Source organism: Belonocnema kinseyi, chromosome 7 (assembly GCF_010883055.1).
Source record: "Belonocnema kinseyi isolate 2016_QV_RU_SX_M_011 chromosome 7, B_treatae_v1, whole genome shotgun sequence".
NCBI classification, from domain to species: domain Eukaryota; kingdom Metazoa; phylum Arthropoda; class Insecta; order Hymenoptera; family Cynipidae; genus Belonocnema; species Belonocnema kinseyi.
The window spans coordinates 45,551,880-45,565,000 of NC_046663.1; the positions used below are offsets into that span (position 1 = coordinate 45,551,880).

Consider the following 13,121-nt stretch of genomic DNA (forward strand, 5'->3'; position numbering starts at 1 on the left):
CGAGAATTCTGGATCAATCTGAAAAATCTCTATCCCTTCCACACACTACTCCTTTCCCCTGCCGAGTGAGTCACGCCTACCCCGAAAGGGAAATGGCATAATGGTGTAATAAAAAAAAATAGTACTTTTTGTTAGAAAATTCAACTATTTGATTGTAAATTCAAATGCTAATTAATATTTTTTTTCTTTAATTCAAATATTTGTTGGTTGAAAATTCATTTTTGTAGGTTGAAAATTCAACTATGTGGTTAAAAGTTAAACTATTTTGTTGCAAAATTTATTATTCGTTAGAAATGCAACTATTTTGTAAACAAAATTGTGCCTTTTATTAGAAAATTGAACTATTTTATTAAAAATTCATTTATGTTGGTTGAAAATTGAACTATTTGTTGAAATTCAAATATATATTTTTTTAAATAGTACTTTTTGCTACAAAATTCAACTATTTGATTTTAAATGCAAATGCTAATTGATAATTTTTTTCTTTAATTCAAATATTTGTTGGTTGAAAACTCATTTTCGTAGGTTGAAAATATAACTACGTGGTTAAAACAAACTATTTTGTCGAAAATTTTATTATTTGTTCAAATTCAAATATTTTGTAAGCAAATAGTACCTTTTGCTAGAAAATTCAACTATTTGATTGTAAATGCAAATGCTAATCGATAATTTTTTTTCTCTAATTCAAATATTTGTTGGTTGGAAATTCATTTTTGTAGGTTGAAAAAATTAATTACGTGGTTAAAACAAACTATTTTGTTGAAAATTTTATTATTTGTGCAAATTCAAATATTTTGTAAAAGAACAGTATCTTTTGCTAGAAAATTCAACTATTTGATTCTAAATGCAAATGCTAATTAATTTTTTTTTCTTTAATTCAAATATTTGTTGGTTGAAAATTCATTTTTGTAGGTTGAAAATTCAACTATGTGGTTAAAAAATAAACTATTTTGTTACAAAATTTATTATTCGTTAGAAATGCAATTATTTTGTAAACAAAATTGTGCCTTTTATTAGAAAATTGAACTATTTTATTGAAAATTAATTTCTGTAGGTTGAAAAATCAACCGAGTGGTTAACAGTTAAACTATTTTGTTGAAATATTTATTATTTTGTTAAAAATTGAACTATTTTGTTAAAAACTCGTCCCTTCCGCTGGAAAATTCAACTGTTAAGTGAAAAATTCATTTTTGGTGATTGAAAATTCATTTATGGTTGTTAAAAATTTAACTATATGGTTGAAAATTCCACTATATAGTTAAAAATTAATTTATGTAAATTGAAAATTCAACTACGTGATCAAAAGTTCAACTTTTTTGTTGGAAATGTAATTTTTTTTAAGAATTCAACTATTTTGTTAAAGTCATCTTTTTTCACAATTTCAACTTTTTCGTTGCAAACCGCGAAATAAAAATGAAATAATAAAATCCGGACTAATCAAATACTAAAAATTTCCTTGTAATCTATAATCTACATTTATTTACGTAATACTGAAAACTCTAAAAACCAGAGTATACGAGTACATAAAAAACAAACGTCAACTATCAATCTTTCGGTAATAAAATTTATACTACCATTCAACCAGATGCAAACACATCTGCTACATTCAAAAATGAAGCTACAACTCGAAAAACTAGCTAAAGATTTACATTCACTCAACACTGAACTCGTGAAATTCTAATAAATATTTCTCTCATTCCACGATTCTCTCTTTGTGACATTTCAACTTATTTTAATGTGATGTATTTGTTTTAAATATTATTAACATTTACTAACAATAAATACGTTTTATAAAACCTACTTACGCTTATTTAAATTTCTAAGCATTATTATTTGTAAATTGTAACACGGTGTAGATAATATAAAATTTTTTTGTCGTTTACAACAACAATAAAAACTGGCAGTGTATTGGAAAAAAATATAAAAAGGGCATTTTAATAATAAGTATTTCCCAGAAACCTACCGGGTTTTAAAAAATGTAAATAACAAAATTTAACTAAATATAAATACTGTGAGTCCCAAGCCTCATCAAATATTTCAATGCAGGTCCCACAAATGCACTAAAGAGTGTATAATATACCATAACAAAAAACAAATTGGTCCTTCACAACTCAAAAAAAAAAAGTTTTATGAATTTAAAATTCAACAGATATATACAATAAATTGATAAATTAAGGCGATGCAGTTTCAACCTTAAAGCTTTGTGCTAGATTTGTCGGACTTATTTGAATCGACCGAAAATTCGTATTTTCTCGACATTTCATAAGGAGAAAGGGGTTCTTGTATTTCTCTGTTGCGCATACGATTAGCTATCACAGGGAAAAATAAATCTGGATCTTTCGCATCATCTCTACCACACATCATTATTCCAATCCAACTGACGAGCAGTCCAATCACGAACGTGATGGCGAAACCAATTGGACAGTACCACATGTACGAAATCCGATAGAGGTAGAAATAAGAATACTCTTCGTTTAAATAAGGAGATTCTTCGTTTCTGAAAAGCGATGTAAAAAAATTACTTACTCTGTAAAAAATTACAAAAATCTTCCTCAATGTTCAGGGTGGTCGCTAAAATGCAAGAAAAAAATTGCCAATCATTTAGGCCTTCTTTCTCGGATATTTTAAAAATGTTTTCCCGATTATTAAAATTAAAAATTGATTTTAAAACTCAGGGTTGTTACAGGTCTGGAAATTCTGAAAAGTCAGGGAAAACCTGAAAGAGTAATGGAATTTTCGATAAACTGAAGTTGAAGTTTATAAAATTCTGTATGAATGTTGTCCAGACTTCAGACTCTTTCATCTTTAAAAAAAGTCATATTTTTCCCTTGTTTTTAAGAAACTGCCATTGTTTTCTCGTTTTTATCGCTTAAATTCGATCTGAATTAATAGAACTCAATAAGAAAATTGAACTATTTTGGATAAAAATTTATTTAAAAATCGAATTGAAAAAAAACAATATTAAAAAAAAACAAATTTAAAAATACTAATATAAAAAATACTATAGAAAAATAAAATATACTAATATAAAAATAAATAAATACTATAAAAATACTAATATTTGGTCGAAAATTTAATTATGTTGTTAAAAGTCAAAATATTTGGTTAAAAAGTCATGTTTTTTTATCCAATATTCAACTAAAAATTAAAAATTGAACCGCTACTGGCAGAAATTGTACCATTTTTGGTTAATAACTCAACTGTTTTCTTAAAAACAAATATGTTTTTGGATGAGGATTTAACTATTTTCTTTCAAATTCATATTTTTTGTTTTAATTCGACTGTTTTTAATTTTAAATAAAAATCTGTTGTGCTTGTAATACTAACTATTACATTTTTCGTTAGCAATCATTATTTTTTAAATTAAAAACTCAACTACTTGGTTGAAAGTTGTTCAAATTTGTTAAAAATCATTATATTGGTTAAAAATTTAATTCGTTAACAATTAAACTAATAAATTTTTCATGGAAATTTCATCTTTTATTCGTTGAAAATCAACCATATTTGGTTGAAAGTTGAATAACTTTGTTACGAAATTAATTTTTTCTTTGTTTGTTAAAGATTTATAATTTTGAATTAAAATACATCTCTCCGGTTTAAAATCTGATTATTTTGGTTAATAATATTTTGTCTGCGGAAAATTCATTTTTTAAATGGAAAGTTCAATTATTCACTATTTTTGGTTGAAAATTTATATGAAAATTGAACTGTTTGGATGACAATTAAATTATTTTGTTGAAAAATCAGCTATTTCATTTTTCATTGAGAATTTAACTTTTTTCATTGAAAATTCAATTACTTGACAGAAAAATGAGCTCCTCTGTGAAAAATGAATTTTCTTCTTTCTGTTTGAAGATTCATGATTTTAGTTTAAAACTCATTTCTTTGGTTGAAAATTGAACAGTTTTGTCGAAAACTATTTCTTTTTTAATTAACTTTTTTGAATTGAAAGTCTATTCTTCCATTTTTTTAAATTGATCTTTCTAATCTAAAAATTTATTTATTTGGTGGAAAATTTAAAGATTTTGTTGAAATTATATTTTTTGGTTGTAAATTCAACTACCTGGTTAAAAGTTAAACTAATTTATTAAAAATTTATTTTTTTGCTTGAAGACTGAATCATTTGGTTGAAAATTCGTTTTTTTTCGCTGATAATTAATTTTTTTAACTGAAATTTGTACTAATCCATTTTTGTTTGAAAATTGTTCGTTTTTTCTGACAATTCAATTATGAAACGTTCCATTTAGATTTTATCCTTTGTGGATGAAAATCTAACTATTTCGATTGAAAGTTAAATGACTTCGTTAAAAATTTATTTTAACTAAGCTACGATAAAAATGTTATTATTATTTTTTTTTTTCGTTAAAAATTTGACGGTTTGGTTAAAAATTATCTGTTCTGGTGAAGAATTTAATTATATTGTTAAAAATTCGTCTTTGTAGGTTGAATCCAACTGTTTTATAATTAAAATTGAAATGTGTTTTGGTTGAAATATGAACCGTTATATTTATTGTTAAGAATTCATCTTTTTTGGTTCAAATTTCGACTAGTTTATTGATCTCTTTTTTAAAACTAATTTTTGTAATAAAAAATTCAACTATCTCTTTTTATTCTTTATTATTTAAAATTCAATTTATTTAAATAAAAAACTTTCGTTATTTTGTTTAAAGTACCACTAGTTAAAATCCGATCTTTTTTGATTGAAGATTGAACTATTTTGTTAAAAATTTTTTTTATTTGTTAAAAATTAATTTTCCTGTCTAAAAATTTAACTATTCCATTTTCATTTCAAGATTAGTCGTTTTTAGTAAACTTTGGGTGAAAACTCAACTATTTTGTAGATAATACAAATTTTGGTTCAAACATTTTTCAATTTGGTTCAAGTTTTGTTTGTCTTTTGATTGAAAAAATCTGTCATGATTAAAAATTAAATGCTTTCGTTAAAAACACGTTTAGTTTTGTTTTAAAACTAATTTTGTTCGCTAAAAATGTAATCTTTTTTGGTTAAAAATGCGACTTTTTTTATAAAAATTAAAATATTTTGGTTAAAAATTTAATTATTATGTTGAAAATTAGTGTTTTCTGGTTGAAGTCAACTGTTTAAGATTAAAAATGAAAATCTTTTTAGTACTATTGCTTTGAAAAATCGACCTTTTGGATTGAAAATTCATCTTGTTTTGTTGTAAATTAACGTTTTTATTGCATTTGTGTAACAATTTATGACATTACCGAATCGGAAAATTTAGAAAAAAATTAATCGAATAAAGTATTTTTATTTGATAAACACATTTTGATTTTATTTTATTATTATTAACATAATTTTTAATTGTTTAGATTTGGGATTTTTATAATTTGGAAATATTCCCTTATCGGAAATTTTATATTGTTACATATACTAATTAATAATAATTATTATTATCATGATTAATTGTCGGCAATATAATTTTTGTATATTTTTCAGTCGCTTCTCTAAATTTAGACTTTGAACGTTACTTTTTAAAATATTTCATTAAAAAAATTTTAATTGCAAGTGAAAGTGTTGAATTTTTATGTATAAATAACAATCCGACAAAAATTTATTTTAAACGATTTAAAATAAAAATAATTTAACTTATAATTAAGAAATATTTATTTTAAAAAAATGTAATCGTTCAATTTTTAATGTTCTCACTTAAAATTGCCTAAAATGATATAATCTTGAACATTACAAAATTTTATTGACAAATTTACAAATTTATCTACAAAAATTTTTATACTTTAATGATAAAAGTATAAAATTCAAGACTTCTTTTTGAATGCATTAATTTGCAGTTGAATTTTGATTACTTTAAATGAAAAAGTTTTCAACTGTCAGATTTCGAATTTTTTTATTTAATAACCGTAAAAAATGTCGAGAAACCTGATAAAAAGTGAGAAATACGGGGCATTTTTTTCTTTCATTAAAACAGCTACCCTGATAATTTTCATAAAGTGATTCTGTTTAAAAAAAATCTTACCTAGTTAATGCAGCAACATTTTGAAGCATATTCGAAATATCCGAAATTAATTCTTTAGTGTCACATCCATAAGTAGAGACTGGTAAGGTGGGAGGCGCTGGTCTCGGCTGCCCAAAAGCGATCCAAAATGAAAATACTAAAGCTGTCATAACACCGGTAATCGCACCGCGTTGACTAGCTGATTCGCAAAGCATGCCTAAAGTGAAGATTCCCAACAATGGACCACCGACGACACCAAAAATTGTTAAACTAGCCTGGAATTTAAAAAAATTCTATTTTTATTCTAAAATCCCTTTTTAAATGGACGGCGGCCTCAATAATGAGAAAAAATGAAGAAGAAATTAAAAAAAAAGGTTTTAATCGAATAATTTCAAGAAGATTGTGTATTTAATAATTGGAGATGTAACACTCTTCCTATTCTCAACTTTTCCCATTGTTTAAGAATGTCTCTTTTTATCCTTAAAAATTATTCTTAATAATTAATTAATAGAATTAATAGAATCCATTACGAAAATCCAACTATTTTTCGTTTAAAAAGTCTACAATTATATTTTTGCTATCAGAATTCAATTATTCTGGTTACAAATATGTACTACTATTGGGTAACAAATTTAATTATGTTGTTGAAAATTTAACTACTTTGTTAAAAATTCATATTTTTTCAAATCCAAAATTTAAATAAAAATTTCAAATTGTACTACTTGATTTTTGGCTCAAAATTCGTATTTTTTATAGAAAATTCAACTATTTTGTTAAAAACTTAGATTAAAAACTTCAATTCAATTATTTTCTTTAAAATTTATGTGTTTTGTTGAAAACTCAACTATTTTATTAGAAAGTCATATTTTTTGGTAGAAAAATTCAACTGTCTTCTGAAAAATTTGTCTTTTTGTTTAGAAATTTCCACTATTTGGTTAGAAATTCCCAATATTTCGTTGAAAATGCGTTTGTTTTGCTTAAAAGTTTAACTATTTGGTTTAAAAGTAATCCTTTTTGATCCAAAATTTAAAAAAATTACAAATTAAACTACTCCATTTTTGGCTGAAAATTCATATTTTTTAGTTGAAAACTCAACTATTTAGTTGAAAAATTACGTGTTTTGTTGAAAGTTCAACTATTTTATAAAAAAGTCTTTTCAACCATTTGGTTCAAAATTCATCTTTCTTGGTTGAAAATGAACTTTTTTGTTAAAAATTGAACTATTTTACCGAAAAATCATCGTTTTTTATTGAATTCAACTGTTTTCTAATTTAAAATTAAAAATTTAATTATGTTGTTGAAAATTCAACTATTTTGATAAAGACATCGTTTTTGGTGCAAAATCCAAATAAAAATTAAAAATCGAATTTTTGGTTAAAAAGTCAACTATTGTGTCGAAAACTTATAGTTTTTTTTATTGAATTCAACTGTTTTTTTATTTAAAATTGAAAACCTTTTTGTTTAAATATCGACTGTTATATTTTTTTTTCAGAATTCACCTCTTTTGGTTAAAACACTAATATTTGGTTAAAAAACAAATTTTTTTGTTCTTGAAAATTCAACTATTTTGTTGAAAATTTAATTATTTTATTGAAAATTTAACTATTTTGTTAAAAATTTAACTATTTTGTTAAAAAGTCTTTTTTTATTGGTCGAAAAATTAAATTTTTTGTTGAAAATTTATATGTTAGGATAGAAAATGCGTTCACTTTGGTATAAAAACCAACTATTTGGCTGAAAATTAACTTTTTAGCTAGAAAATGTTCAAAATAGGGTTATTATACTGTGTTAACTCTTCAGTTTTTGTTTGCAAAAGTCTACTGTCAAGTTAAAAATTTAATTATTTTGTTAAAAATTAAACTATTCTCTTGAAAAATCATCTTTTTTGGTATAAAGTTTAGAAAGTTCAACTATCATCTGAAAAATTAATCTTTTTGGTTAAAAAATTTTACTATTTGGTTCAAAATCTCAATATTGTATTGGAAATTCGTCTGTATTCTTTTCAAGTTCAACAATTTGTTTTAAAATTCTCCTTTCTTGGGTGAAAATTAACTTTTTTTATTTAAAAATTGAATTATTTGGTTCAAAATTGCAATATTTTGTTGAAAATTCGTCTGTTTTGCTTGAAAGTTCAACTATTTGGATGAAAATTTATTTTTTTTTGGTCGAGAATAAACTTTTTTGTTGATAATACATCCCTTTTGATAGAAAATCTTTTTCGATTAACCATTCAATTTTCGTTTTCATTCATAGTTTTTGATTAATTTCAATGAGTTTTTTATTTAAAATTAAAATCATGTTTTGTAAAATATCATCTATTATATTTTTCGTTCAGAATTTATCTTTTTTGTTTAAAAATGCAACTGCTTTGTTAAAAGTTAATCTATTTTGTTAAAAATTAATTTTTTCGGCTGAAAATTCATCTTTTGGTTTGAAAAAATAACTATTTTCTTGAAAATTAGTTTTTTTTCTTGAAAATTTATCTTCTTTAGTGGAATTCAACTGTTTTTCATTTAAAACAAAAAACTGTTGGTTGAAATATCAACTATTTTAATTTTCTTTGAGAATTCATTTATTTTTTTTTTAGAAAAATCATTTTTCTTGGTTGAAAATGAACTTTTTCGTTCAAAATTCATCCTTTCAAGTTTCAAAGTCAATACATTTCTAAAATATTAGATTTTTAAATTAAGAACTCAACACATAGTGAAAATTTATACATTTTAGCAGAAAATATTCTTTGTTTAATAAGTTAACTTTTTTTTGTTGAAAATGCAATATTTTTTCGACATGAAATTTTAAGAATATAAAGAATTTCATATTGAATTCAATTTCATACCCACATTTTATTTAAAAGAATTAATTACCCTATTATTCCCCTATTTTCATTTAAAAAATCACCATATTTCCCCTTTTTTTAAGATCATTTTGTCTGATTGAAACACATTTGAAACTTAAACTCTTAAAAATCTGGATGCTTTGAATCTGAAATAAAAGTTTCTGGGGTTTTATATAAAAAATATAGATAATTAGTAATATAATAATGAAATATAAAATATTCACTTGAAGAACTCCTCCCAAATATTGAGCCAAGAAAGCTACAGCGATGCAGAGAAGCCCGAAGATGAAGGCAAGAATTTTTCCAGTATAGAGGGACATCGAATCGGGAAATTCTTCGTCTTTAATTTTTCTATAAAGGGGTTTGATATAATCTTCTAAGCTAACTGCGGATAAGGAGTTCAAAGCTGCGGAAATCGAACTTAATCCCGCACTGAAGATACCTAAAAGAAATCACAAATTAAAATTAAAAATAATAGCCAAGTTTGAAAAATTTTGGAAAACTCTAATGAAAACATTTCTTAACATTCTCCTTTTTAAGGAATAAATTTTAATACTGGTTTATGAATTACTAATTAGATAGAGAAGTTAACAACAATGTCTTCAATACTAATATTTAAAAATATTGATTATATTTCATTACCTAGTTCTCGAGATTATAACTTGTAGTACCATTTTGGACTACGTGAAAGTCACACCTTGGGCGCTATAGGAAGAAAAAGTCACGTGATCCCCTCCCTTAACCATAATGATTATGGTTAAGGGAGGGGATCATTTTATGTGTGCGTGAATGTTAACACCTTGAGAGAGTTGAAGCGTACATTTTCGTTCATAATGGCAAATTATCGAACGAAAGATGAACAAAAATAGGAATAGAAAAGTGTTTGAGGACGACGGCGACGAGGAAGACGACGTAGCGCGAAAGATTAAGAGGTTTCATGAGTGTGCAACTGTCCTCGGAATTAACCTCCCAGCACCTCGTGGTGACGAGTCTGAGGAAGACTTTCTGCGTAGATTACAAAGCTCCGTTCATCAGCAAAAGACAAAATTATGTTAAGTAAAAAATCAGAACATAAAATAAAAAATAAATTTAAAGAAAGGAAAAAAAAATGAATTGACACAACCTCAAATTGATGAATTTGCACGAGAGGCAAGTCAAATCAAAAGCTACCTGGTGATCTTGCACGAGAGGCAAGACAAGCCAGAGTTCAATCGATAAGCTTGCACGAGAGACAAGATATCGATAATAAATATATAAATACATGATAAAGAAAGCAAAACTTATCCTCCTTCCTTTCTTTTATTGTCCGTAGAAGACAACGACCGTGGACTGCGTCACAGGGGGATTCTGAAAATGAGGAAGCACCCATTATACAGGAAAACGAAGAAAATGGGGAAACTCCCATTTTACAAACAAATAAAGAAAATGTCGAATTAGACGACGAAATCCTCGAAGCCTTGGGCGACGACCCCGAAAAATGCCTTAGGGCAAAGGTGGTCATCCACCCCAACCTAATGAAGAGGTGGATGGCTATCAAAGAAAAAGGCCTCGACCAAGAGCTCGCAGATCAATTTTTGAAAAAGTACCCGGACTCCGGAATATTGGAAACACCAGCCTGCAATGCAGAAATTAAATTTACCCTCTCTGAGTCGGAACAAAAGAGAGATGAATATTTCGTGAGATACCAGAAAAGACTGGCTTCCGCGGTAGTCGCCTTAGGTACCGCACTCTCCACCGTGTTGAATAACCCCACGGGTGATTTCGACGTGTGGCAAGTCATCGAGCAGTTTAGTGACGCCGGGAGATTAATGGTGGGACTACATCACTACTTACGGAAGCCAGGATTGCGTTTATTCAACCAGGCCTTACCAAACCCGTCAAGAATGTCATCAAAGAGAATAAAACTGGGAAATTTCTATTTGGCGAGAAACTGTCCGAGCAGTTCAAAGAGGTCAGGTCGATAGGAAAGATTGTCCAAACTCTGAGGAAGTCCCCTATGAATAAGTTCAAGACATACAAGTGGCCTGCGAGACAGATGAATTTAAACTGGAAAAACTAATGCCAAAAAGGCAACAACTGGCACTCGCAATCGAGAGGACAAGCGAGACGACAACCATCGAGAGAAGGGTACTCGAACCGAGTTTACAATCACGGACTTCAACCCTACCAGAGTCAAACCAAGAGGGGAACTCCCAACAAGAAGTATTAAATGTAGGTACAGTAGCAGGAAATTTAAAACGTTTCGTAACACAGTGGCACGAAATTTCAATTGATAGCTTTATATTGGAGGCCATATCAGGGTTTAAGATCAGTTTTCACGAAAAACCTTTCCAAACAGTTCCTCCTAAAATTAAAGATCTTTCAACACAAAAAAAGGGCATCGTTGGAAAAAGAGATTGGAAAATTATTAAAGACCAAAGCTATTCGCAAATGTGATCCGGTTCAAGATCAATTTCTTTCTCCGTTCTTCCTCGTAAGAAAGTCAGACGGTACAAATCGTTTTATCATTAATTTAAAAGAGTTAAATATGTTTATTACCACGGAACACTTTAAGCTCGAGGATCTTAGAACAGCGGTAAAAATGTTGACACCCGAAACCTTAATGTGCACGATCGATTTAAAAGATGCATATTTCTCGGTGCCGATTCACGAAAATTCCAGAAAATATTTGAGATTCAGTTTCGAAGGCCAACTTTTTGAATTCGTATGTCTCCCCTTCGGACTATCCGTGTGCACTTACACATTCACAAAAATAATGAAACCTGTTTTATCGATACTCAGAGAAAAAGGATTTGTTTCGGTTAATTACTTAAATGATTTCCTTTTGATAGGTAATTCCTACGAAGAATGCGAAAAGAATGTAAAATACTCATTAGGAACACTAGAGTCCTTAGGTTTTGTCATAAATTACGAAAAATGCCAATTAGAGCCGCGAAAAGTTTGTAAATTTTTAGGGTTTTTACTGAATTCGAAAAAATTAACTGTGGGATTCCCGATAGAAAAAAGGAAAAAAATTAAAAAGTCTTTACTCAAAGTCAAAAAACAACGAAGCACAAAATTAGAGACTTCGCACAATTGATCGGGAATTTAGTTGCAGCATGCCCCAGAGTAGGATTAGGTTGGGCTCATACAAAAATTTTGGAGAGAGAGAAAATCTTAGCCTTAAATTTGACCAAAGGGGATTACGATTCTATCATGAAAATCCCTTACTCAACTCATGAAGAAGACTGTTGGCTCAATAATATAGATTCGACTTATAATCCAATTCGTACCGGGAGTTACGATATGGAAATTTTTACAAATGCATCTACATCCGGTTGGGGGGCCTGGTGTAAAGGGAAGGATGTATTCGGATTGTGGTCGGCCACTCAGAAAAAATTGCACATTAATATACTCGAGTTACTTACGGTGAAATTGGCTTTAGAAGCCTTAGCAAACGGAGAAAGAAATTGCGAAATATTGTTAAGAATAGATAACACTACCGCAGTGTCTTATGTTAATCGGATGGAGGGCGAAAAGTACGAGCATTTCAACACCCTGAGTAGCGAAATTTGGGAGTGGGCAGAAAGGCGAAATAATTGGCTATTTGCATCTTATATCTCGACCGCTGAAAATGTAAGAACTGACCAGTTATCGCGAATAAAAAATATAGATACAGAATGGGAGATTTCAAACTTAGCCTTTCAGGAAATTTGGCAATCCAGAGGTCCACTTATTTGCATCGTATTATAACAAAAAATGTAACAACTTCGTATCGTGGTACCCTGAGAAACAAGCCTTGGCAGTCAATGCTTTTACTATTAACTGGTCAAATCTTTTTTTTCTATGCCTTTCCCCCATTTTCCCAGATTTCCAAACTCTTTTAAAAAGTCATTCAGAATAGAGCTCAGGGAATTGTATTATTGACAAATTGGCCCACACAACCCTGGTATCCGATCTTTAAGTCACTGCTTACGAGTGAAATATTGTGCTTCGGGCCAAATAAAAATTTAGTTTCGTCTCCTTTCAGGACAGAACATCCCCTGAGCGCGCGTCTTTCTCTAATATCAGGGATTACCTCAGGACGGCATTTAGACTTAAAGGTAGCCCGGTGGAATCATTAGATTTGATGATTACATCACTATCCAGCTCAACGTTGAAACAATATGAAGTAGGCTTTAAAACAATGGTGGGGTTTCTGTAAAAAGAAGGGAACCGACCCTTACGACGTACAGTCTGTCAAGTTAAAGCGTGGGTGGCTTTACTCACAGTCGGTAAGGTGTATCGACATGATTTTGGTGTCAAAATATTAAGAAGAGCTCCCTCTTTCA

General features: G+C 28.3%; 1 protein-coding gene across 2 annotated transcripts in view; it reads right to left on the bottom strand.

The window, feature by feature from the left end:
* Positions 1 to 1,451: 1,451 nt before the first annotated feature.
* Positions 1,452 to 13,121, bottom strand: part of LOC117176178 (putative sodium-dependent multivitamin transporter) — a 58,599-nt gene continuing 46,929 nt past the window's right edge. For both annotated transcript variants that reach the window (XM_033366276.1, XM_033366277.1), the window contains 3 exons: positions 9,036 to 9,253; positions 5,997 to 6,250; positions 1,452 to 2,497 (listed from right to left, as the gene is read on the bottom strand). In XM_033366276.1, coding sequence (XP_033222167.1) covers positions 2,194 to 2,497; positions 5,997 to 6,250; positions 9,036 to 9,253 — 776 coding nt within the window. In that variant the 3' untranslated portion in view covers positions 1,452 to 2,193. The remainder of the gene's footprint in view (positions 2,498 to 5,996; positions 6,251 to 9,035; positions 9,254 to 13,121) is intronic.